Source organism: Panicum virgatum, chromosome 6K (genome assembly GCF_016808335.1).
Source record: "Panicum virgatum strain AP13 chromosome 6K, P.virgatum_v5, whole genome shotgun sequence".
Lineage (NCBI taxonomy): Eukaryota > Viridiplantae > Streptophyta > Magnoliopsida > Poales > Poaceae > Panicum > Panicum virgatum.
In genome coordinates this window covers 10,987,348-11,011,542 of record NC_053141.1, presented here as the reverse complement: position 1 = coordinate 11,011,542, position 24,195 = coordinate 10,987,348, and the positions used below count along the sequence as shown (strand labels likewise).

The 24,195-nt window shown below is 43.8% G+C and overlaps 1 protein-coding gene, 2 long non-coding RNA genes and 1 pseudogene across 6 annotated transcripts; 1 reads left to right on the top strand and 3 right to left on the bottom strand.

Moving 5' to 3' along the window:
* The first annotated feature begins 448 nt into the window (after nt 1-448).
* LOC120711723 (putative disease resistance protein RGA3) lies at nt 449-23,926 on the top strand. Of its 4 annotated transcripts, none has more exons than XM_039997352.1 (3): nt 449-1,560; nt 2,132-3,289; nt 21,680-23,926. In XM_039997352.1, the coding sequence occupies exons 1-3, from the start codon at nt 1,273-1,275 to the stop codon at nt 23,210-23,212; spliced, it is 2,979 nt and encodes a 992-aa protein (XP_039853286.1). In that variant the 5' UTR covers nt 449-1,272; the 3' UTR covers nt 23,213-23,926. The 4 variants fall into 4 exon arrangements, with proteins under 4 accessions (XP_039853286.1, XP_039853289.1, XP_039853287.1 ...); XM_039997355.1 differs by having other exon boundaries at nt 449-1,591; nt 2,166-3,289; XM_039997353.1 differs by lacking the exon at nt 21,680-23,926 and adding an exon at nt 3,816-5,362.
* LOC120711724 lies at nt 5,330-6,591 on the bottom strand (annotated as a pseudogene).
* On the bottom strand, nt 8,075-10,050 carry LOC120711725. The gene is made up of 3 exons (XR_005690454.1): nt 9,589-10,050; nt 8,368-8,561; nt 8,075-8,280 (listed from the first exon to the last, which is right to left on the bottom strand). It is a non-coding gene; the product is annotated as an uncharacterized LOC120711725 (long non-coding RNA).
* On the bottom strand, nt 19,184-20,707 carry LOC120711726. The gene is made up of 2 exons (XR_005690455.1): nt 20,253-20,707; nt 19,184-19,902 (listed from the first exon to the last, which is right to left on the bottom strand). It is a non-coding gene; the product is annotated as an uncharacterized LOC120711726 (long non-coding RNA).
* Nucleotides 23,927-24,195: the final 269 nt, after the last annotated feature.

Here is a 24,195-nt window from a genome sequence, read left to right as displayed (position 1 = left end):
AATCTAAATTTTTTCGCGAACTAAACACATTCTATGCTCGCGAAGAAAAAAACGAATCCATGCATGCAATACTAAACGAAGTTTATTTGCGAAACTTTTTCATGGATAGGTGTAATTTTTCGAGACAAATCTAATGAGCCAAGTTTCACCATGATTGTATATAATTATGCTACAGTAACCACCCCAAATCGGTCAAAGACCTTATTAGCTACAGCACATGCTACAGCACTATAATTGTGAAAATTATTTCATAATTAAACTTCATCTAATACCTCTAATTAGTGATGAAAAAATCGAAAAGTTTTCATGAAAATTTTCTGAGGGCCTAACCAAACACGGCCATTGAAGCGATATGATGACAAATTTTTTTGGACCTACATCTCCATTAATGGGAGCAACATGTCAGCGAACCAATTTTTGCAGGCCATCTTCATCCTTGCTGCTACTGCTCACGCTCTTGCTCCGGCCGCCGTCCCACCCATCTCGCCTGCCCTCCAGCTCCGGCCGCCCCCAGTTCGCGGCGGAGGCCCGCGACCCCAGTCCGCCTCGCGCCGTCGCGGAGGCCCCTGCCTCCGGTCCACAGTGCCGCCGCCGCTGAGGCACGCGCCGCCCGGAGCCCCTCCGCCTCCGGTCCGCCACACCACCCACGCCACGCCACCACTCCCCTGTCGACCGCCGCCCCCAATCGGCTGCTACCGCCCGCCACAGCCGGTCGCCGGCCGCACCCTCAACGCCGTCGGCCCCTCCGCCGCTCGGCTGCTCCGGACCAGATCTCGTCGCTCCGGCCTCCCCCGCTCCGGTACTGCGTACCTCCCTCCGCCCCTCCTGCTCGGGGTCAGCTGCCGCCGCCTTCCATCTGCTGCTCTCCGCCGGCGGCCTGCCCCCTCCGCCCCTCGGCCCTCGGTCCTCCGCTCGTCCTCCTCGGGCCGGCCGCCACACGGGCAGGGGCGCCGGGCAGGGCAGGCCGCAGGTGGCCAGGAGCCGCCACGCAGGTCTGTGCGCCACACACACAGGCCGCACGGCCGCCTGCTCGGGTCCTCCCTCGACGCCGCCGGAGACCCCTCGCTCCTTCCTGTCATCACTCGGCCACGACCAATGGTACTCCACATCTCCCGTGCTGGTGCCGTCCCGCGTAGTAGCTGTCGTCGTCAGCGGCTCCTCCGCTTATAGAGACTGTCCTTCCATCGTTGTTCTGGGTTGTGGTGTAGTGGGACCTGGAAAAAAAAACAACAACGCGAGCAAGAGCAGCTAGGCTTGAGGGATCTCACAGCCATGGTGGCTGTCGGGGTCATGCTTGCCTCGCCTGTGCTCAACATGGTTGTCAAGGAGATTGGCGCAGTCATCGGAGGCCAGATCAAACTGCAGAAGGACTTCACCAAGGACCTCAAGAAGATGAAGATGATGCTGGAATCTGTGGCGGCGGTGATGGAGGATGCCGAGAGGCAATCGATCGAGGAAAGGGAAGTGCAGCTGTGGCTGAAGCGGCTCAAGGACGCCATGTATGGCATCTCCGATATGCTTGACGAGTTTGAAGAGGACACCCAATCAGCTGAGCGAAAGGTACCTGTATGTACTTACCTTGTTATAGTAACTTACACGATACATACTACATGCTGCCTGCTATTAAGATGGATGGATTTAAGAAATGTTGGTTTCGTTTTAAAACTGGATCCTTCCTATTGAATTCCTATGGAGTTATCACTGCTTTTTGCCCTTTTTCGAAACGTAGATTCTCACAATACCCTCGTCCAAATGAACAAACACAAACACAACCTAGTATCATAAGTACATCCGACAGACTATGCTAGCAAAGCACGGGATTGATGAAGTCCCATGAGCACCTTGTTGTCGTCTTGTCGACCAGCACACCGCCGATCAATTTTAGAAAAAAATATTGTTTATTCCTAGAATATATTTAAGGGCCTTGTTGAGTGAGTCTAGGAATTAGATCCAGGTGGAAAGGTGTCACCACAAGAAACCTAAGCAACTGAGTTATATGTAATCAATCTATATTTGTTGTTCTGGTAAGGAAATAAAAATCAGTGATATCCCTGCCACGAATTTTTACAGCACACAAGTGTACACCACTTTGCACTATATTGTGCTTATAAATCAAAATGAATATTTGCATATCTCTCTCAAAATGGACCTGTTGCAATTGGCATCTGGCTGTCTCTCTATTTGTCCCAAAATTAAACTTGCCAATAGGATGAAGGAGATGAGAGAGGAACTGAAGGTGATAACGGATCAACACACGAGCTTCATGTTGAGGCCAGGCACTATTACCAATGAACTGAAAATTACTAATACTCGTGCGACATCATCGGTCATGAAAGATGAAGAGCTCATAGTGGGGAGAACCAACGACAAACGAGACATAATGGCTTCTTTATCTGAGGGCAATACTGGAAGGATCACCATATTTCCCATCTATGGCATTGGTGGGATTGGCAAGACAACCCTAGCAAAAATGGTTTTCAATGATGTACAGTTCAAAGACTACTCTCATGTGTGGGTTTACGTGTCCCAAACATTTGATCTGAATAAAATTGGCAATTCTATAATATCGCAACTATTAAAAGAGGAGAGCCAACTAACTGAAAGGCAGATGATACATAATTCCCTTGTAGAGCTACTTGCTGGTAAAAATATTCTGATTGTTTTAGATGACCTGTGGGAGGATAATGGATCTCATTTGGATGACTTGAAGGATATGCTTAAGGTTGGTGAGCACAGTAGGATTGTAGTTATTGTAACCACACGCAATGAGGGTGTTGCAAATAAGTTTCAAACCATTAAACCATACAAATTAGCACCCTTGTCAAATGACTCTTGCTGGATTGTAATAAAGCAAAAGAGTAGTTTTGACTCCAGAGATGATAAACATGAAGTGGAACAGATTGGAAAGGACATCTCCGTGATGTGTAGAGGTGTGGCCCTAGCAGCTCAGTCGCTTGGATACATGTTGAAAGAATTGATGTCTGATCAATGGGAGTCTGTGAGAAAGAGTAATATCTGGAACGTATCTGCTTTAGAATATACAGATTCGGTGCTTTCATCTTTGAGATTAACCTATAGCTATATGCCTTCACATTTGAAACTATGCTTTGCCTATTGTGCAATCTTTCCAAAAGGTCATAAGATGGTTAAAGATGATCTGATTCACCAATGGAATTCACTGGGTTTCATAGAGGAAACAGACATATTCTCCACTGAACAACTTGGTGAAAAATACATCAGCCAACTATTGGGGCTGTCATTCCTTGAACATTCAAGGTTGCATAATTCAGTAAGTTTATACATACCTTAAAAGTGAAAACATTTCCATGTTCTTCAAATTTTTGTACATAATATGAAATTTATAGTCATCCTGTTACATAAAACTAAATATTTGTATTTATAATATTGCCATAGAGTTCCAGCTTTATTCTATTGTATCAAAAGATTTTCAGAAGTCCAACTTCAACAACACAATTTCTCTCTATGTTTGATAATACTGATGTAAGCATTTGAAGGTCGCCCATGCTGGAACGTCATATATGGTTGTTCTTGTGGTAAAAAATATTGATATGGATGGATCAGCGAGAGAGCCAGTCTTGAAAAGGACAAGGCTACAAATATCTAGTTTCATTGTATAAATATCGATTGCACTTCATTGAAAAGTACATGTACTAGAAGGGGACCCTTCGCAAAAATATACAAAAATAATTCCACATTTAATTAAACCTATACACATTATTGAGTTCTAGTGTTATATTACAAAAGGAAGATGGCTGGAATCTAAATCCTCATGCTTTTAAGTGCCTCTTTTGCAGGCTACTGGAGTGCATCATGAAGATTTTACACACGTGACAATGCACGACCTAGTGCTCGACTTAGCACGGTTGGTCCTGGTTGATGAATTTATTATGGGTGTTAACGAACAGAGCAATTCTGATAGAAGGAGCTGCCGCTATGCATTGTGCAATGATTGCAGCAAGAAACTGGAATCACACACAGATTATCCTACCAAGATAAGGGCGCTCCGTTTCCTTGACTGTGGTAGAATTGAACTTCACAAAGATGCATTCTCATCTGCCAAATATCTGCGTGTCTTGGATTTAAGTGAGTGCATTATACAGAGGTTACCTGATTCTATTGGTCAATTGAAGCAGCTGAGGTATCTAAATGCTCCATGGGTCCAACATCACATGATTCCCAATTGTATCACAAAGCTCTTCAAATTGACTTACCTCAGCCTTTGTGGATCTTCTGCATTGATGGCACTACCAGATTCAATTGGGCATATGGAGAGCCTTATGCATCTTAATTTGTCAGGCTGTTCAGGACTGGAGGAACTACCAGAATCGTTCGGCAAATTAAAACAGTTGGTGCACCTGGATTTGTCAAACTGCTCCAATCTTACTGTTGTCGTAGAATCCTTGCAGACCCTTACCAACCTTGAATATTTGGACTTGTCATACTCCTGGAATATCAGAGAGCTATCAGGACATTTGGGCAGCTTTATGAAACTAAAACATCTAAACTTATCTGGTTGCAGAGAAATTGAAGATTTTTCACGATCATTTGGAAATCTAAAAAGTTTGATGCATCTTGATTTATCACACTGTGATCAGGTCAAAGGACTACCAGAAGCCTTGGGTAGCCTTACCAAGCTCCAATATCTGAATTTATCACACTGTGGCTGCATTGGCGGAAACGAAATGGCAGAAGCCTTGGGCAATCTAACCACACTTCGGCATTTATATTTATCTGGGTTCCTGGATACGACCTGTGATGATGAATCAACTATTTTCACTTTCCTTGAGTGTATCAGCACCCTTTCAAATCTGGAACATCTGGACTTATCTTGTAATAAACTTTACCACATACCTGAATGTTTCGGTAGCCTTAGTAAGCTATGTACACTAGACCTGTCTAGTTGCTCGGGCTCGGTACCAGAAAACATGGTTCAAATGGATAGCCTAAAGGTGGTATATGCAAAGAACGGCTACCTCACTGTACCATATTTCGAGCTTCCCCTTGGTGACACGAATGGCGGCAGCCTCTCTCTGTTTCAGTCTGCGAAGGTCTTTGACGTGAAAATATGTGGATTTGAAAAGGTGAAATCTGTTGAGGTGAAACGTGTCAAATTGTTTAGAAATGAACTTAAACATTTGACACTGGAATGGGTGTGTTGTCATAGGGTTGTGGAGAACGACAAAGTTTTGGACTGCCTCCAGCCATCAAGATTTATACAGAGGCAATACTATATATAAACACAAATATTTAGTTTTATGTACGTGTTTTCAGGATGACTATAAATTGCATATTATTATGTACACAAATTTAAAGAACATGATGGAAATGTTTTCACTTTTAAGGTATGTATAAACTTACTGAATTATGTAACCTTGGATGTTCAAGGAATGACAGCCGCAATAGTTGGCTGATATATTTTTCACCGAGGTGCTCAGTGGAGAATATGTCTGTTTCCTCTATGAAACCCAAAGAATTCCAATGGTGAATCAGATCATCTTTAACCATCTTATAACCTTTTGGAAAGATTCCACAATAGGCAAAGCAAAGTTTCAAATGTGAAGGCATATAGCTATAGGTTAATCTCAAAGATGAAAGCACCGAATCTGTATATTCTGAAGCAGATACGTTCCAGATATTACTCTTTCTCACAGACTCCCATTCATCAGACGTCAATTCTTTCAACATGTATCCAAGCGACTGAGCAGCTAGGGCCACACCTCCACACATCACAGCGATGTTCTTTCCAATCTGTTCCAATTCATGTTTATCATCTCAGGAGTCAAAACTACTCTTTTGCTTTATTACAATCCAGCAAGAGTCATTTGACAAGGGTGCCAATTTGTATGGTTTAATGGTTTGAAACTTATTTGCAATGCCCTCATTGCGTGTGGTTACAATAACAACAATCCTACTGTGCTCACCAACCATAAGCATATCCTTCAAGTCATCCAAATGGGATCCATTATCCTCCCACAAGTCATCTAAAACGATCAGAATATTTCTACCAGCAAGTAGCTCTACAAGGGAATTATGTATCATCTGCCTTTCAGTTAGTTGGCTCTCCTCTTTTGACAGTTGCGATATTATAGAATTGCCAATTTTATTCAGATCAAATGTTTGAGACACATAGACCCACACATGAGAGTAATCTTTGAACTGTGCATCATTGAAAACCATTTTTGCTAGGGTTGTCTTTCCGATGCCACCAATGCCATAGATGGGAAATATGGTGATCCTTCCAGTATTGCCCTCAGATAAAGAAGCCATTATGTCTCGTTTATCGTTGGTTCTCCCCACTATGAGCTCTTCATCTTTCATGACCGATGATGTCGCATGAGTATCAGTAATTTTCAGTTCATTGGTGATAGTGCCTGGCTTCAACATGAAACTCTTGTGTTGATCCGTGATCACCTTCAGTTCCTTTCTCATCTCCTTCATCCTATTGCCAAGTTCAATTCTAGGACAAATAGAGATACAGGCAGATGCCAATTGCAATAGGTCCTTTCTGAGAGAGATCTGTAAAATATTCATTCTGATTTATAAGCACAATATAAAGCAAAGTGGAGTACGCTTGTGTCCACGCGATCGTTGTAACACGTAGAATAGTTCTAGCTTAGTTTTGTTTGTTGTTTTTATGTATTGTTGTACTGTTTCTTAGCTTTTGCTTTTGTTTGCATGTGTATGTGCTGGACTTGTTTTGGCGTTGCGATCGTGAGTAGACGTTGATCCTTCGGAGGAGTACCAGTACCCGGAGCAGCCACCATCTTTTGAGCAGCAGGAACAGTTTGAGGAAGGCAAGTATAACATGAATAACACCTATCACTTTAAATACATTTTCATACTGCATTTTAATACAGTATGCCTATAAGGACTCTTCTAGCCAGTTTATATCCTTTATATATCCCTTGGGTTGCATTTTGGTTAGTTGTGCTAGGTGCCGCGCTATAACACACTTGGTCCTTTTTAATTAATTTGATTAATGGTATATGCAACTTAATTCTGGGAGTGGCCCGTTTGAGTGGCTCACGTCTCGTTAAAATTGGTTTTTCTAGAAACTTGGTTTAGGGGGCTCGCACTGTGTTTTGTGCTAGCTACTCTCCATAAGGACCGTACGTCATTAGAGCGACAACCTGGGACAACCGCGCAACCACAAGACTGGAATGGGACGGTCTTGCCGTAATAATTAGGTCTTTTTGGTTTGGAGTAACTTACCTGCGGGGCAGGGGAGGTAAGCTTCAATGGTCCCTGCTCCTCCGGCTTGGTCTGTGCTTGGTCTGGGCACCTGTGTCTTGTACCCCCGGAGGTGGGCCCCATCGTCGCCGATCCACCCTCGCGGTTACTCCTTAACAACGAGATTCTTTGTAAAGGCATCGTAGTGTGCTTGCTAGCCATCTCACCTAAGGAAGTGTGATGAACAACTAGCGTAGCCCACGACTTGTGGGTAAAGATGTGCAACCTCTGCAGAGTGTAAAACTGGTATACTAGCCGTGTTCACGGTCATGAGCGGCCCGAATCCTCCTTTTGATTAGTGGGGTTACCTTGGTGGTTTCGGTTTGGTTCTCAGTGGTTCGTGGTTAATTTTGATTAATTACTATGTAACTGGGTTTTATGGTAATTCATCAACTTGTAGCAAATAGCTCTAATAAAATTTTGCCAAGATTAAAAGCTAATGCAGTTGAGTCAGCCAACCTTAAAGCCTCATAGTTTGTGTTATACTTGTTGAGTACAAGTTGTGTACTCACACTTGTCTTCTCTACTCTTTTTCCTCTTGTCCTTTTTGGGGATACTCTACTGCTGCTCAGTTCCTGTCGACGCGAGGGAGTTCACCCGGAGCTACCAGGAGTACGAGGACTTCTAGGCGTTTCGTCTCCCAGTCGACGTCCCTGTGGCGCCCTGCTTCCGAGAGTTTCTCATATATGTTTTTACGCTTCCGCTGTATCAGACATTTTGTCATTAATGTAATAAAAAACATTCATACTCGATTTATTATATCTTTTACGTGATATGTGCTGTGATTGACAAACATTAGTTGAACTTGACCATAAGAAAGAGAAGCAAGAGCCAAACAAACCAAATTCAGACATCAGTATCAAGAACATGTAAAAAAAGGACTTTGCAAACACCACAATCCCAGAAATATTATTTTCATGTCTGACGAGCATATCTAAGCAAGAGCGGGAGGGGAGCAAAAGGGAGCACCTCAGGCCCAGAAGAGCGAGGGGTTCTATACCACCAGGAGGCATCCCAAGTAAAATGCACCTGCAAAAAAAAGTTAGTATGTGTTTTTATGATTCAAGTAAATAAACCAATGCAAAAAAAAAACAGTGACAAGCAGTAACATATTACCTGCTTCTCTAAGCCAGTTTTGGAAACAAATCAAAGCTTCGACAGTGTTGCTTGATAGCCTAGTCCTATGGTCAGTGACGATTCCTCCACCTGTACTGAATGCAGACTCGGCTGCTACAGTAGATGCTGTTACAGCCAATACATCACGGGCCATAGAAACTAGAATTGGATATTTTGGTGCATGCATCTTCCACCTAGGGCTGGGCATTCGGTTCTAACCGAACCGATCGGTTCGGTTCTTCGGTTTTCAGAGAAGTTCGGTTCCTCAAAAATAGGGACCGATCGGTTCTTTCTAGGATCAAGAACCGAGCAATTTCGGTTTCGGTTAGTTCGGTTCGGTTCCGGTCCTAACCGAACTAACCGAAGCAATCTCAAAATAGTCAAGAACACACGATGAGAAGGAGAAGAAAGAGGAAAAAAATTCTGGATCTGCAGTGCCGGCGACCACCACCGCCGCGCGCCTAGCCTGGCGGTCCCGCCGCCGCCGCCGAGCCTGCAGAGGAGAGCCTCATTGCCGCCGGACGCCGGGAGCTGGGAGCGGCCGCTGAGGGTGGAGAGGGGCAGCCATGGCCACCTCGTCTCCCATCCTCCCCTCGCCAACGGCTGGCCATGGCGAACGACGGCTCACCTCTCGGTCGCGGCGACAGGGGGCGCGTCGACCTCCTGGCCCTGCTCCTCACTGCGGCGCTCTGCTCCGCGTCCTATTGCCTGGGGTTATGGCACAAAAGCCATGGCCGGCCGGCGGTGGGGGTCGGGGGCAGCGATGGGGCCCGGGGGCGGCCGGAGCTGGCGAGCTAGCCGGCGGTGAGGGGGAGAGGCGCGCACCGAGCGGGGTGGAGAGGGGCAGCCGGGCGGCGGAGTGGGTAGCCAGGGAGGGGGCCAGGCGGCACGGTGGGGAATGGGAAGGGGGCGGCCAGGCGCTGAGACTGGGAGGGGAGAGAGGCAGAGATCTGCGTGGGTGGGGTGGCCAGGTAGGGAGGGGAGGTGGGCTAGGGTTACAATGGGCCGTCAATTTGGGCTTCGTGGATTAATTTGCATATGGGGCTCGGTTCTTCGGTTAACCGAGTCTAAGAACCGAACCGAACCGAAAATTTCGGTTCCTGAGAATCAGGAACCGAACATGGAACCGAAATTCTCGGTTCCGGTTCTTTCGGTTTCGATTCTCGGTTAGTTCGGTTCGGTCCTCGGTTCTCGGTTATATTTGCCCAGCCCGACTTCCACCAGTGTAAAATGTCAAAGCTATCATCATCACACGGGAATAAATCAGCACGATAGTATCTATCAAGTTCTCCTGTCACTTGGTTACTCTGATAACTCATGTGTTGACTCCAGTCAGACCACGAGTGAACTTTTCCTGAACTTGTAATCTCACCTTCTTGAGCAGCAGAATTAGAGGACTCCATTTCAGATGAGTATCCATTGTATAAATTTCTTATAGCTTTATCTACTTTATCAATGTGAACACCTGCTGTCCCTCCAAAAGCCTTGTTTAAGCGAAACTCAACAAATCCAAACTTGAATCGAGGATCAAGTATAACTGGTATGCAATTTGAAAAGTATGAGATTTTTCAATATTTCTCAAACTTCATCTTCATTTCTGTCACCATAGATGCAATAATTGGGTTTTGACTTGATATTTCCTTGTCAAATACTTCTTCACACTCCACATTTCATGAAAATAAAGATTAAGCTGATGAGCCATACGATGAAGCTTTGGGAGAGGGTTATCGAGCATCGCCTAAGAAGAGTGACAAATGTGACCCAAAATCAATTTGGGTTCATGCCTGGAAGGTCAGCCACGGAGGCAATTTTCTTAATACGATAATTGATGGAGAGATATAGGGAGCAGAAGAAGGACTTGCACATGGTCTTCATTGACCTTGAGAAGGCATATGACAAAGTACCGAGAAATGTCATGTGGTGGGCCTTGGAGAAGCACAAAGTCCCAACTAAGTACATTACCCTCATTAAGGATATGTACAAGGATGCGACGATGTTTGTCCGGACATGTGATGGCAACACCACTGACTTTCCTATTAACATAGGCCTACACCTGGGGTCAGCATTGAGCCCTTATTTATTTGCTTTAGTGATGGATGAGGTCACAAGGGGTATACAAGGTGAGATCCCTTGGTGTATGCTCTTTGCTGATGATGTGGTGCTAGTTGACGAGAGTAGGGCAAGGGTTAATAGGAAGTTAGAACTGTGGAGACGCACGTTAGAGTCGAAAGGGTTCAGACTTAGTAGGACCAAGACCGAGTACATGATGTGCGATTGCAGCGCGACTAGGCATGAGGGGGGGAGACGTTAGTCTAGATGGGCAAGTGGTGGTCCAGAAGGATACTTTTCGGTATTTAGGATCGGTGCTACAAAAGGATGGCGACATTGATGAAGATGTTAGGCATAGAATTTCAGCTGGCTGGTTGAAATGGCGGCAAGCTTCTGGCATCCTTTGTGACAAGAGGGTGCCACAAAAGCTAAAAGGCAAATTCTATAGGACAGCAATTCGTCCGGCGATGTTATACGGTGCTGAATGTTGGCCTACAAAAAGGCGACATGTCCAGCAACTGAGTGTAGTAGAGATGCGGATGTTGCGGTGGTTTTGCGAGCACACAGGGAGGGTTAGAGTCCAGAACGAAGTTATTCGGGATAGGGTCGGGGTGGCACCAATTGAGGAGAAACTTACCCAGCATCGGCTGAGATGGTTTGGACATGTCCAACGAAGGCCTTCTGAGGCGCCGGTGCGTAATGGGATTCTTGAGCGGGTCGATAATGTAAAGAGGGGTAGAGGTAGACCTAAACTGATGTGGGATGAGTCGATTAAGAGAGACCTTAAGGATTAAAATATTTCTAAAGAGATAGCTTTGGATAAGAGCGCTTGGAGACTAGCTATCAATGTGCCTGAACCTTGAACTTATTTCTTTCGGGTTTCATCTATAGCCTACCCCAACTTACTTGGGAAAAAAAGGCTATGTTGTTGTTGTTGTAAAGATTAGAGGTGGGGTATTTTGAACCAGAAATAACATTTGTCGCTTTCTTGAATACCTTTAACAAATTGCAGACCACTTTAGCTCTTTGCCACTCTTCAAGTGACAGGGAGTATATGTAGTTGGAGTCCTGCCTTCCTAACTCATAAAAAGCCTCTCTAAATGGCAAAGCTGACTCCAACATATCACAAGTAGAGTTCCAACGTGTCGCCACATCTAGTGTTGGACGACTCCCACAATCTATGCCCATCTCTACTATTATCTCCTCAAATTTCTCCTTTCTAGATGTGGAACCCTTAATATACTTCACGCTCTCTCTTGTATCATTGATTACTCCATCAATCACTTCCAAGCCATCTTTTACAATTAGATTAAGGACATGAGCTGCACAACGGACATGAAATAGATCTCCATTGCAATGCAGCATAGATTTCGCTAACAGATTTTCTTATAACAAATCCATCATCGATTTGTTAGCACTTGCATTATCCAATGTAATGCTAAAAAGTTTGTCCTCAATATTGTAATACCGGATGGCTTTCAACATTACACTATAAAGATTGAACCCATCATGTGGTGTTTTGACCACAGAAAATTTAATGATTCTCTTCTGAACTTTCCAATCTTCATCAATGTAATGACAAGTGATTACCATATATCCAGTATTTTGATTAGAGGTCCATAAATCGGCTGTTAATGAGAATCTACACTTCCAACTTCCAAACAAATCTCTTAGTGATGACATATGATTCTGAAAAGCCTCCATGCAGTTCTCTTTTATGGTTGTCCTAGAAACTGACTCAGCAAGTGGGTTCAGACTGAGCGAGTAACTACGAAAGCCTTCATATTCCACAAGTGAGAATGGCAGTTCATGTTGCACTATTAATCTAACTAGTTCACAACGAGTGATTTTACGATCAAATTTCCAATTTGCTAGTGCAGCTGCCTCTGTTGAAAATGCTGATGACTGCAATCTCTCAACCATGTTATGCACTCTAAGCCTTGGTTCACACAAACACAAATGCCTACGGATATGACTATTTCCTGAATTTCGTGCAGCAGAAAATATCTCATTGCAGTGCTTGCAGCGGGCTTGAACAAGTTTCCTATCATGGTAAATAGGGTCCATATCACTCCAAATTTCTGACTTTAGCCTCCGTAGTTTCCTTTGTGCAGAAGAGAAACCTGTAGCATTGGTGTAAAAGAAATATTAGTTCTCATTAAATAGATAAAAACACTAAAGGGCCTATATACAATGGCATTGAAAAAATGAGCACATAAGCAGTAATTACCAGGTAATGGAGAAGGGGATGAGGACCTCTCTACAGGTAGTGGTGGAGATGGTGGAGAACTTCTCGGACTCTGTGCTATCACCACAGGGGACACAACTAGCCTCAATTCTGGATTCCTCACCAAGGGAGACCTTCTCAGCAAGGGAGACCTATCAACACTTAGCATCTTCTCCGCCATTGGAGGCTTGAACTGCTTTGTTGCTGGCTGTTTCTTTTTACTTGTTTCAATGGGCCTCTTAAGTTTATAGCTTCTGGGAGATTCTTGTTGAATTCCTGCAGCAGAAAGTTTTGCCCGCTTTGCTGTTGGTGGCCTCTTCTTACTTGTTTCTTTGGGCCTCTTCATTGGTGAGCTTCCGAGAGTTTCTTATTGGCGCTTTTTTCTTTTTTATATTTTTTAAAAATAAAAATTTCAAAAATATATGTCCGTTTTGAAATATTTCAAAAATACCCCCCGGTCGCCCCCCCATAGGGCGACAGGCCTTAAGTGTAATTTTTTCTTCAAATTCGCAATGAGGTCCCTGGAAAAAAAAGCCATGTCGCCCCCCCAACGGGCAACAGGGGGGCCTGTCGCCCCCCCTCGGGCGACCGCTGGGCCCAGCCCACGGGCGCGGCAGGGGGGCCTGCCCCCCCCCCCCCCGCGGGCAACAGGGGGCCTGTCGCCCCCCTCGGGCGACCAGGGTATGGCCCCCTATATAAGCTCCAACCCTCCCCTTCCCTCCTCATTTGAGCCCGAAAATTCCACCAAAAATCCAGAAAAAAAGAGAGGAGTGAGGAGAAGGAAAGCGGCGAAGCCCTGCCGGATTCAGCACTTGTGATCTGCAGGTTAGTACATTTAGTTTATATATTGTTATATTTAAGTACTATATATTTAAGTATGAGTAATTTAAGTAGGGGTGAGTAATTTAATTTAATTAGTGATATAGTAAAACCATTTAAGTAGGAGTTTAATGATACTTTAGTTTGTAGTTACGTAGTAGTAAATTAGTTTAGAAAATTAGTTCTACACATTTATTATTACAATTGCAGTACTATTAGAGACGTGTTTATAAATTAATTATGATTTAGAATAGAATTTGGCATATGCAGTATAGAATTTGAGTGTCATCACGTAGTTATGAATACTTATACGTTGTAGTTGAATTTCATACTTAGTTTTTACGGATTATTGAATAAGGTAGTGAAGTAAAGAGTATAACTCGATAAGTATTATGTGATATACAGATATGTCGAGCAAGATGCAATTTCAAGTATTTTATGGTGAATACAATGTTATGTATGGGCCAAATGGAGTAGATCTTTCTGCCTTTAAGCGCACATCTAGCGGCATAGATAAACCTCTGGAAAGGAGTTTTGGTTCCATATGTAAGTGGCTGTAGCGTGGGTTCCATGTTGATCCGTTGACACATGTGATCACTGTCCAGTCTCTTGTTAATTGGGAGGTAGAAAGTGAATTATGGGAATTGATGATGATACACAGCATTGATGATTGTCTGAAGTACATGCAAGCAGCTCTAGAGCGTGGGTGGCCTCTGGCCATTCTTGTTCAAATCCGGGAGAAGACACAAAATGAAATCCAACATTGTCCAGATCAAGGAACTCCGAATGCAGAGGTCCTGGGCGCATGCGTAGGTTAGCCGCGCATATCCTGAGTTTGTTTCAGAGCTCGACATGCTGAAGCCTGAGGACGTTGTCTGGGAGCCTTACAGCCCAGAGGCTGTGGCTACCCGTGCACCAGCAGGCCTGTCTTCGCACTGCTCCGCGAATGTGAGCCTGTGGCTTACTTCCGCCGTCCTGGTTTATGACATCGCGGTTGAGGCATATTGCCCCTGGAGAGTCAGGAGACAGTTTGGTCAGCGCCAGGAGTTTCCGGTGCCCACCACGTTGGAGCGTGTCAGTCGCCAGGACCACAGGTAATTATGAATGAACTTGGCTCATACATTCGTGTCGAATCTAACGATTCTTCGTGGTCCACTTTGTAGGTTGTCTAGGAGTGGCTTGCCGTGCTCTGATGATTGGCTCACCAAGATCCAGCCGTGGGTGGACCAATGGGAACAGGCAGACGAGCACTTGGTCCATCCAACAGGACCACACACAGACAGCTCCTTTAGGGCTTACCTCACCTGGTACTTACCCCGGACTCGGGCTCGTCTGTTTTTTGTTGACACTCACCCGCAGCCACACCAGGCGAGGCCTCAGGATGGCTATGCCCGGCACCACGTGGAGTCACTAGCTGGCGCGGTGAGTCTCTTGATCATATTTGCATATATATATATAATCATATTCATAAGATAATTCATATGTTTGTAACTGTACCTTTACTGAATTGATGCAGCTTCGCCTTTGCAACATGATGGAGACGGACTGCTCGACTTACTTGACGAGGGTACGTGCCGGATCCCCAATGACCCAGTTTGAGCAGACAGAGGCATGGTCGAGGCAGCGTGATCAGTTGCGTCAGGTAGTCCACAACTTCGGAAGCCGTGTGCAGTACGAAGACAGCCACGGGTCGTCTCAGGCCTCGTCATCATTCCCGTGACGTCGCAGTTCTTCCCAAGTGCAGGTAACGTACATATCTCTTTAAAATTACATCAAGTGTTCCTATATATTTACTAATATCACATACAAGATACGATCCAGCTACTGCGTTCGGCCATACTGGAATGTTTAGAGGGACAGCACCAGTTGGCGGACCGTATCCAGGGATGGTACCGGGGCCACAGATACCGGCCTACACAGGTTAGTTTATGTTTCGTATTTCGGTTTCTACATGTCATGACAAAATATACGAGCGTATGCTAACATCCACATTTTTTGCGTAGGATTCTACCCCCATGCGGGCGCCGGACCTTCTTCTTCCTCCTTTCGACCAGATAATGAGACCTTCACCTTAGACGACTTCGACAGCTTGAGTCTAGAAGAGCCTGCCGCGCAAGGTGACCCCGATGTCTTGGGGTATTCACAGCTAGGAGTAGCACCACTTGGGATCTCTCAGTAGCAGACACCGCAGCCCCTTGCGCGTCCTGAGCGACAGGTGAGGTCTCCAGATGTTCTCACCTACTCCGAGGGCCATGTCCGTGCCCAGCAGAGGGCTAAGAGGGTCCGACGCCCTAGGGGTGGTTAGATATATCTGATGTTTGTATCTCTGATGTTTATTTGTAATGAGATAGCTGTGGACCGCTTATTTGTATCCGATGTTTATGATTGTGCTAGTTCACTTGTCATTTGTTTCTATTCATACTATTGATGTAAACTTATTATGTTTGTGGGTTCCATAATGCTCGTGAAATAAGGGAAGTTCTTGCGATTTTTTCCCGTGATTTAATGAAGGACAAGTTAGGTGCGGTAGGAGTTAGCGGCCGAGATCCTGCCGACGATGATGACGACTACACGCTCGAATAGCTCAAAATAGGAACCATAATGTATCTAGCTTCGAGTACGAGATCACAGGTTGCCACTGCTCAGCACGGCGATCACGGGTTTCCCAAATGTGGCATTCTTTGCCCAGACATACGTGACCCAATAGCAGTGCCCTTCCACCATTTCAAAAAGTACGCAATTCGGCAGAGCTTCGCCGTTTTTCTTTTTCTCACCCCTCTTTTTTCCTGATTTTTTATGCTCAAATGACAAAGGAAATGACGGCATATGGCAGGCTCAAATGACAAAAAAAATGGTGGCATATATAGGGCCTGTCGCCCCAGGGGTGGGCGACAGGCCCCTGTCGCCCGTTGGGGGGGCGACAGGGCCTTTTTTTTCCAGAGACCTCATTGCGAATTTGAAGAAAAAAAATACACTTAAGGTCTGTCGCCCTATGGGGGGCGACCGGGGGTATTTTGAAATATTTCAAAACAGATATATATTTTTGAAATTTTTATTTTTTAAAAATATAAAAAAGAAAAAAGCGCTTCGTATTGATTCTTGTTGATAGATGGTGGGCCGTCTGAGGAGCCCCCAACATCTTCTAGTTGAGAAAGCGAGGGCATCGTTCCCATTGTAAACTGAAATGTGAAAACCAGTACGGAGAAAGTTAGTATGTGTTTTTATGATTCAAGTAAATAAGTCAATGCAAAAAAACAATGAAAAACAGTCTGTAGCTGTCCAATCAAGGTTTCTGAACATTGTATATACTTGCTTTTCTTTCCAGCAAGGAGACAACTATTAATGTTGATAGTTTTAACATTAAATACTGACTATTAATTAACCATCAATTTAATTTAATCACCACTGTTAACAAAGAGTAATATAATCCAATTGATTACCACAACTCCTTGTGAATGTGCTTTCTTGTTCTTTGCGTACAAGTAGAGCACACATATGCACTCACATATTCTTGACAGAGATCTAGTCATGAGTACTTATATTTCATACCTAAGCTGAAAACAAATATCATCAGTTCAATAACTACAAAGAATGCTGCTGGGATCATGATGTTATCATTCCATAAAACAATATCACTCTGTTCTGGTTCCATGGTGAAGTATTTCTGCTGTTCTGCATATTATATGAGGATTATATCACTCTGTTGTATAACCAGCACTCTGACTCATCACTCTCAAAGACTTCAACCAACATGTAAACAAAGACACGTGCACGGATCATCCGAGTTCGAGCTGGAGAACCAAACAAAAGAAAAGCACAAACATGTATCATCCGAATTTCAGAGGGGAAGGAAGAAAAAGAAAACCTTACAGATCCTTCCTGATCCAATTGATGCACGTCGTCGTCGTCTTCTCCTCCCTCCCTCTCCCCACAGAGCTTTCCTTTTGCTGTCAAAATCAAGAGCATGGAGATTAGGGTTTGGGGAAAAGGTTGGAAACGAACGGGATGCAAGAGGGAGAGGGAGATCCTCACCGGCGAGACGCAGCGGATCCTACATGGGAGTCGGCGGCGGCGTGTGCGGCGGCGCGAGGGAGGCGGAGCGGAGGGTCGGCACCGACGCCCGACGCGCCGTCGTGCGGAGCGGAAGAGGAAAAGGGTCCGGCCCGATTCCGGTTTGGGCCGGTACCAAACCGGCCCAAATTCAAAATTCAAATTTGAATTTAAAAAAAATAAAAAATTCCTAAACAATTTCTAAAAATATTTCAAGGCGCGACGAATGTAATGATGTCAAATTTTCTCAAAAATTCATTCATTTAGTATAGTTTGCGGGGATTTGAAGTTAAACAAAAAAAAACGTGCATATAAAAATATACAAATACAATGTAAAAGTAGTACAAAAGAGGGTTGAAGGATTCATTTAGGCTAAAATATATTATACAAACATTTATTTAGTATACTTTGTGGGCATTTGAATTTAAATCAAAAAAGAAAAAAAATTGAATTTGGCCGGTTACCAGTCAAACCGACCAGTAAACCGGCCAAACCGGCCGGTAAACCGATCTAACCGATCAGTATACCGGTCCAAACCAGTTGAACGGCGAAATTTGAATTCAAATTGGAATTCCACCGGTTCCGACCGGTAACCGGCCAAACCGGACCGGTATACCGGTACCGGAGCCTGGCGGTTGGGCCGGACCAGTCAGAAATTAAAATCCTGACGGGGCTCGGGTAGGGGCGCCGTCCACGCGCATTCGTGCACGGGAGACGCGGGCGACTGTGGCGCTACCAGGGTTCACCAAACCGGTGGAAACCGGTCCGGTTTGACCGGTTACCGGTCAAACCGGTCCGGCCTGGTTCCGGTTTGGGCTGGTACCAAACCGGCCCAAATTCAAAATTCAAATTTAAATTCAAAAAAATGAAAAATTCTCAAAAAATTTCTAAAAATACTTCAAGGTGCGACGAATCTAATGGTGTCAATTTTTCTCAAAAATTCATTCATTTAGTATAGTTTGCGGGGATTTGAAGTTAAACAAAAAAACGTGCATATAAAAGTATACAAATACAATGTAAAAGTAGTACAAAAGAGGGTTGGATGGTTTATTTAGGCTAAAATATGTTATACAAACATTTCTTTAGTATACTTTGCGGGCATTTAAATTTAAATCAAAAAAGAAAAAAATTTGAATTTGGCCGGTTACCAGTCAAACCGACCGGTCGAACCGGCCGGTAAACCGGTCCAACCGACCGGTAAGCCGGTCCGAACCGATTGCACGGGGGTTTTGGAATTCAAATTTGAATTTGACCGGTTCCGATCGGTTTCCGGCCAAACCGGACCGAAATATCGTTACCAGACTCCGCCGGTTTGGACGGACCGGTCGGTAAGTTAAACCTGCTTCTCACAAGCTTCGTAGGTTACCTGCCGGTGATGGTGGGTTTTCTGCTTTAGCCCAGCAGGCTTTGCAGACCAACCCACTTCAGCCCGTTTACATAATGCAGCCACCTGCAGAGATCTTCTTCCATAATTTCACAGGATGGGCCTAGCGGGCTAGCAGGTGGGCCTGCGCCTGCCTGCATCTTGACCTAGCAAATGTGTCTGCGCTCCTAGTATTGCGAATGCATATACTATTTACTGCAGATATTATATAATGATTTTGCAAACAAACAATTATATATCACTCTAGCCGTAATGCAGTCATGCAGATATCATTTTTACACTAAAAATTGCCTGTGGTTATGTTCACTCTGCTACTTCATTAGAGCTTGTACCAAAAAACAAGTTACAGACAAGCAATTTGCATAGTGAAAAAGATTCATCTATGAAATTACATCACTATATGCAAGCAAGCGGTAATGCCGGATGACTGGCTGGCTGGCTGCAGCTCATCTTGAGCATGTTTATGAAATGGGTCACAATCTCTTCAACACTAATTCCCGATGCCTCGTATTCCCACAGGACATCACTATCTAAATTACTCATAGTACTCACCATTCTCGTATACCAGCTGCTTAGTGTGAAAGAGACGAGACGAAACTAGCTGTCCTACTCCATACCAGTAAGGGTCTTTGTTTCATTGTTTGCACCACACCATTAAACAGGGATCTCTGTACATTATAAACCGGACCGTAATTAAAAGTATGCATAAACGTCCACTAAGCGCGCCATGTTGGCAAAGCCTCTCTGCAAAACCATCTTAGGGTGGACCTGAATAGAAAATTTAGGTGGCCAAATAAGCAGCTTAACAGTTTCGGATGCAAGAAGGAATCACAAGTAAAATTCAGGGAGCATGTGATTCCCCCCCCCCCCCCAAATAACACTTTGTACCGTGTTTCATTCCGGGCTTAAATTACATTTACAATGTGAGTATGCCCACGAAACCTGCATGGTAGTTTTCTGATTCACATTCTTCTTCAGAATAGTTGTCTCAGTCAGAAGCAATTTTCTGCAAAATAATTAAGGTTAACACTTTGGTTAGCAATTAGCATGAATAGTGTTAAATGTAATGGCTATGTTTAGGATCTGATTCATTAAAGTTGGTGCTGAACAAAACGAAGTCTGTATATACTGTTTCTTCGCCTTTGCGTTATTAGTTGGCAGTCACTAAATGATTTATTATTTATCATAATACAAAAGACACCATTTCAGAACAAAAAGCAACAGTTGGAATGAAGAAATAAATCGATTTAGCTGTATCTGCGAGGGGAAATCATGTGAGAAATGCAGAATGGAATATTTTTTCACTGTAACATTTTACGAAAAAAATTTACAGAGTAGCAAAGGGAGGCCTCGTACCATTTCTTTGATGTGGGACAGCTTCATCTTGTTCTCCTCTGATTCACACCACCTCTCTAATGCAGGGCACTCAGAAATTTCTAATATTTCAAGCTTGGTTAGTTGTTGTATGCTCTCTGGCAAAGACTCGATGCCTTCGCAATTGCCGATACAAAGTTTCTGAATATCTGTGAGGTGTCCCAACCACTCTGGTAGTTGTGACTGATGGCCCCTATGCACTGACGGACTTTGGAGGGAGGAGAGGGCTAGGATGATCTCTGGTGAGCTGGTAAGATCACTGCAATGGCTGACGTACAAATTAGGTAGGGCAGGGAGGTGACAAAGCAACCTCCATTGATGCATAGGCAGCTCGCTGTCGTGTATCTTCAGAGTAGTTATCAGAGGAGAGGAGGAAGTAGAAGCGCTGGTGTATGACGCACTCTCTCCCCAAGATGATGATAGTGCACCATCACTTCTCCATATAGTCCACTCGTTAGCTTTGGGAGGGCATGGTTCCAGCCTCAGCTTGGGACAAGATTCTATATCCAAGGTACGAAGGCAGGGGAACATGTACCTGCTCCCACCATGCCCACGATAAGAGTATGTTGTGTTCCACACTTCAAGGTTTGGCATACAGCGTCGGCTGAAGTTCTCCAAACAACGAAATGCTACCGCAGCACCGCAGAATTCCTCATCAATTTTTGCAATACTGTCCATTCCTTTGAGAACCAATGTTTTCAGGCAGGGTAATTTGCCGAGTGGTGGTAGGCTGATGCAATTGGCCAAATCCTCCAAGGATATGCTGACAAGAAAAAGGACCGTAGACTTCGTAATGCTCATTAGCCACCATGGCAACCTTAGGCTACCGTAACCATTTAGGCTACCGTAACCATTTCTCTCTATGCTTGATTATACTGATGTATGTATTTGAAGGTCGGCCGTGATAGGAAGTCATATATGGTTGAAAAAAAATATTGGTACGGATGGACCAGCAGAGAGCCAGCCTTGAAAAGCACAAGGCTACAAATATCTGGTTTCAATGTATAATTATAGATTGTACTTCATTGAAAGTACATGTACTAGAAGTGGACCCTTTGCGTGTAGCTACTCTCACCATTAGTATACTATCATATGTATGTCCACATACTTATTTATCACTTCGAGTATGTTCATATACTAATTCTAAGATACTTCAAAGGGATATATACGAAAAATTTGAAAAACATCCTTATTTTTTAAATATATTATGATTATACCTTAGTACTGGTGTATAAAAATTAGTATGTCCACACACTCTATGTATGGTCACATACTCAAAGTATATACCATCATAGTTTGTCTAGTATGATTACATACTATATGCTACGCATTATTGAGTTTAGTGTTATATTACAAATGGGGAATGGCTGGAATCTAAATCTTCATACTTTTAAGTGCCTCTTTTACAGGCTACTGTAGTGCATCATGAAGATTTTACACACTTGACAATGCACGACCTAGTGCTTGACTTGGCACGATTGGTCCTGGTTGATGAATTTATTATGGGTGTTAGCGAACGGAGCAATTCTGGGAGAAGGAGATGCCGCTATGCACTGTTCAATGATTGCAGCAATAAATTGGAATCATACACAGATTATCCTGCCAAGATAAGGGCGCTGCGTTTTGTTGACTGTGGCAGAATTGAACTTCACGAAGATGCATTCTCATCTGCCAAGTATCTGTGTGTCTTGGATTTAAGTGAGTGCCTTATACAGAGGTTACCTGATTCTATTGGTCAATTGAAGCAGCTGAGGTATCTAAATGCTCCAAGGGTCCAACATCACATAATTCCCAATTGTATCGTGAAGCTCTTCAAATTGATTTACCTCAGCCTTTGTGGATCTTCTGCATTGATGGCACTGCCAGATTCAATTGGGCATATGGAGGGCCTTATTTATCTTGATATGTCAGGCTGTTCAGGACTGGAGAAACTACCAGAATTGTTCAGCAAACTAAAACAGTTGGTGCACCTGGATTTGTCAAACTGCTCCAATGTTACTGGTGTCTCAGAATCCTTGCAGACCCTTACCAACCTTGAATATTTGAACTTGTCATACTGCTGGAACATCAGTGTGCTACCAGGAAGTTTGGGTAGCTTTAAGAAACTAAAATATTTAAACTTATCTGGTTGTGAGGAAATTAAAGAATTTCCACGATCATTTGGGAATCTAAAAAATTTGATGCATCTTGATTTATCACACTGTTTTCAGGTTAAAGTAATACCAGAAGTCTTGGGTAGTCTTACCGAACTCCAATATTTGAATTTATCACAGTGTGGCTGTATTGGCGGAAATAAGATGGGAGAAGCATTGGGCAATCTCACCAAACTTCAGTGTTTGTATTTGTCTGGGTTCATGGATACCATTTGTGATGAATCAACTAGTTTCACTTCCCTTGTATCAACTAAAACTTTCCTTGAGAGTATCAGCACCCTTTCAATTTTGAAACATCTGGACTTATCATGTAATGAGGGCCTTTTCTATCTTCCAGAATGTATTGGTAACCTCAGAAAGCTATGCACACTGGACCACTCGGATTGCCCTTCACTGTCATCTGTACCAGAAAGTATAATTCAAATGGATAGCCTAAAGATATATGCAAAAAACTGCAATTGCTTTGTGCAAGGATTGAATAAAAGTTTAACCATGCTACCGGAATTGGAGGTCCGCATTGATGAGTTAAAAGGTAGCAACCTCGCTTTGTTTCAGGCTGTGAACGTTACCAAGTTGACATTATATGGATTTGAAAATGTGAAATCTGTTGAAGAGGTGCAACACATTAAACTGGTTGGAAAACAAGGACTCAAAGAATTGAACTTTGAATGGCAGTATCCTTACAGGGTTCTGGAGGACAATGAAGTGTTGGGATCCCTCATGCCACCAAGAACTATTGAGACCTTAAAACTAAATGGTTACAATGCGCAATTTTTCCAGACTAGCTAATGGGAATTGCTCCTTATAATTTCCCTAACCTTGTCAGTATATACCTGGATAAATTGGATAATTGTATCAGCTTACCACCACTGGGCCAATTACTTAGCCTGAAAAAATTGGTGCTCAGACAAATGAAAAGTTTGTTAAAAATTGAGGAGGACTTCTGCGGTGGTGTGGTAGCATTTCCTTGTCTGGAGAACTTCAGCCTATACAATATGCCAAACCTCAGAGTGTGGAAGACAACATGCTGTTATAGTGGGGGTGGTGTGAGCAGGTACATGTTCCCCTGCCTTCGTATCTTGGAAATAGGATCTTGTCCCAAGCTGAGGCTGTAACCTTGCCCTCCCAAAGCTGAGGTGTGGACTATATTGTGATGGTGTAATATCGTCGTGGGGAAAGAGCGCGTCACAGGCCAGCGCTTCTACTTCCTCCTCTCCTCTGGTAACTACTCTGAAGATATGCGGCAGCGAACTGCCTATGCATCAATGGAGGTTGCTTTGTCACCTCCCTGCCCTACCTAATTTGTACATCAGCGATTGCAGTGATCTTACCAGCTCACGAGAGATCATCTGGGCCCTCTCCTCCCTCCAAAGCCTGTCAGTGCATAGGGGCTATCAGGCACAACTACCAAAGTGGTTGGAACACCTCACAGCTCTTCAGAAATTGAGTATCTCATGGTGCAAGAACCTTAACAATCTGCAGGAGATCATGGCATGCCGCACCTCTCTAAAGGAAATTTGTATCAGCAACTGCAAAGTCATAACTAAACTATGCATTTTTATCATAGGTTTAGCTGACCTAAAAATTCAAGGAATTTTGAATTCTACCTATTTTTAAAATTTTATAATTCAAATTTCTTTATGTCTATTGTAGCACATCTAGCCAAAATAGATTCCTTGTCTTTTTATCTATCTCCCAAAAAAATATCATGATTTTTAGACAATATTAACTATGTTTTCTTTATTATTTAATTGAGAGGTGTGAAATTATAG

What these genes read in the sequence shown, in the direction of transcription:
- LOC120711723 (XM_039997352.1), top strand. Translation starts at nt 1,273, where the DNA reads ATGGTGGCTGTCGGGGTCATGCTTGCCTCGCCTGTGCTCAACATGGTT. An exon ending in CCCAATCAGCTGAGCGAAAG is followed by an intron (nt 1,561 to 2,131) that starts GTACCTGTATGT and finishes GAATATTTGCAT; the next exon opens with ATCTCTCTCAAAATGGACCT. An exon ending in ATTCAAGGTTGCATAATTCA is followed by an intron (nt 3,290 to 21,679) that starts GTAAGTTTATAC and finishes CCTCTTTTACAG; the next exon opens with GCTACTGTAGTGCATCATGA.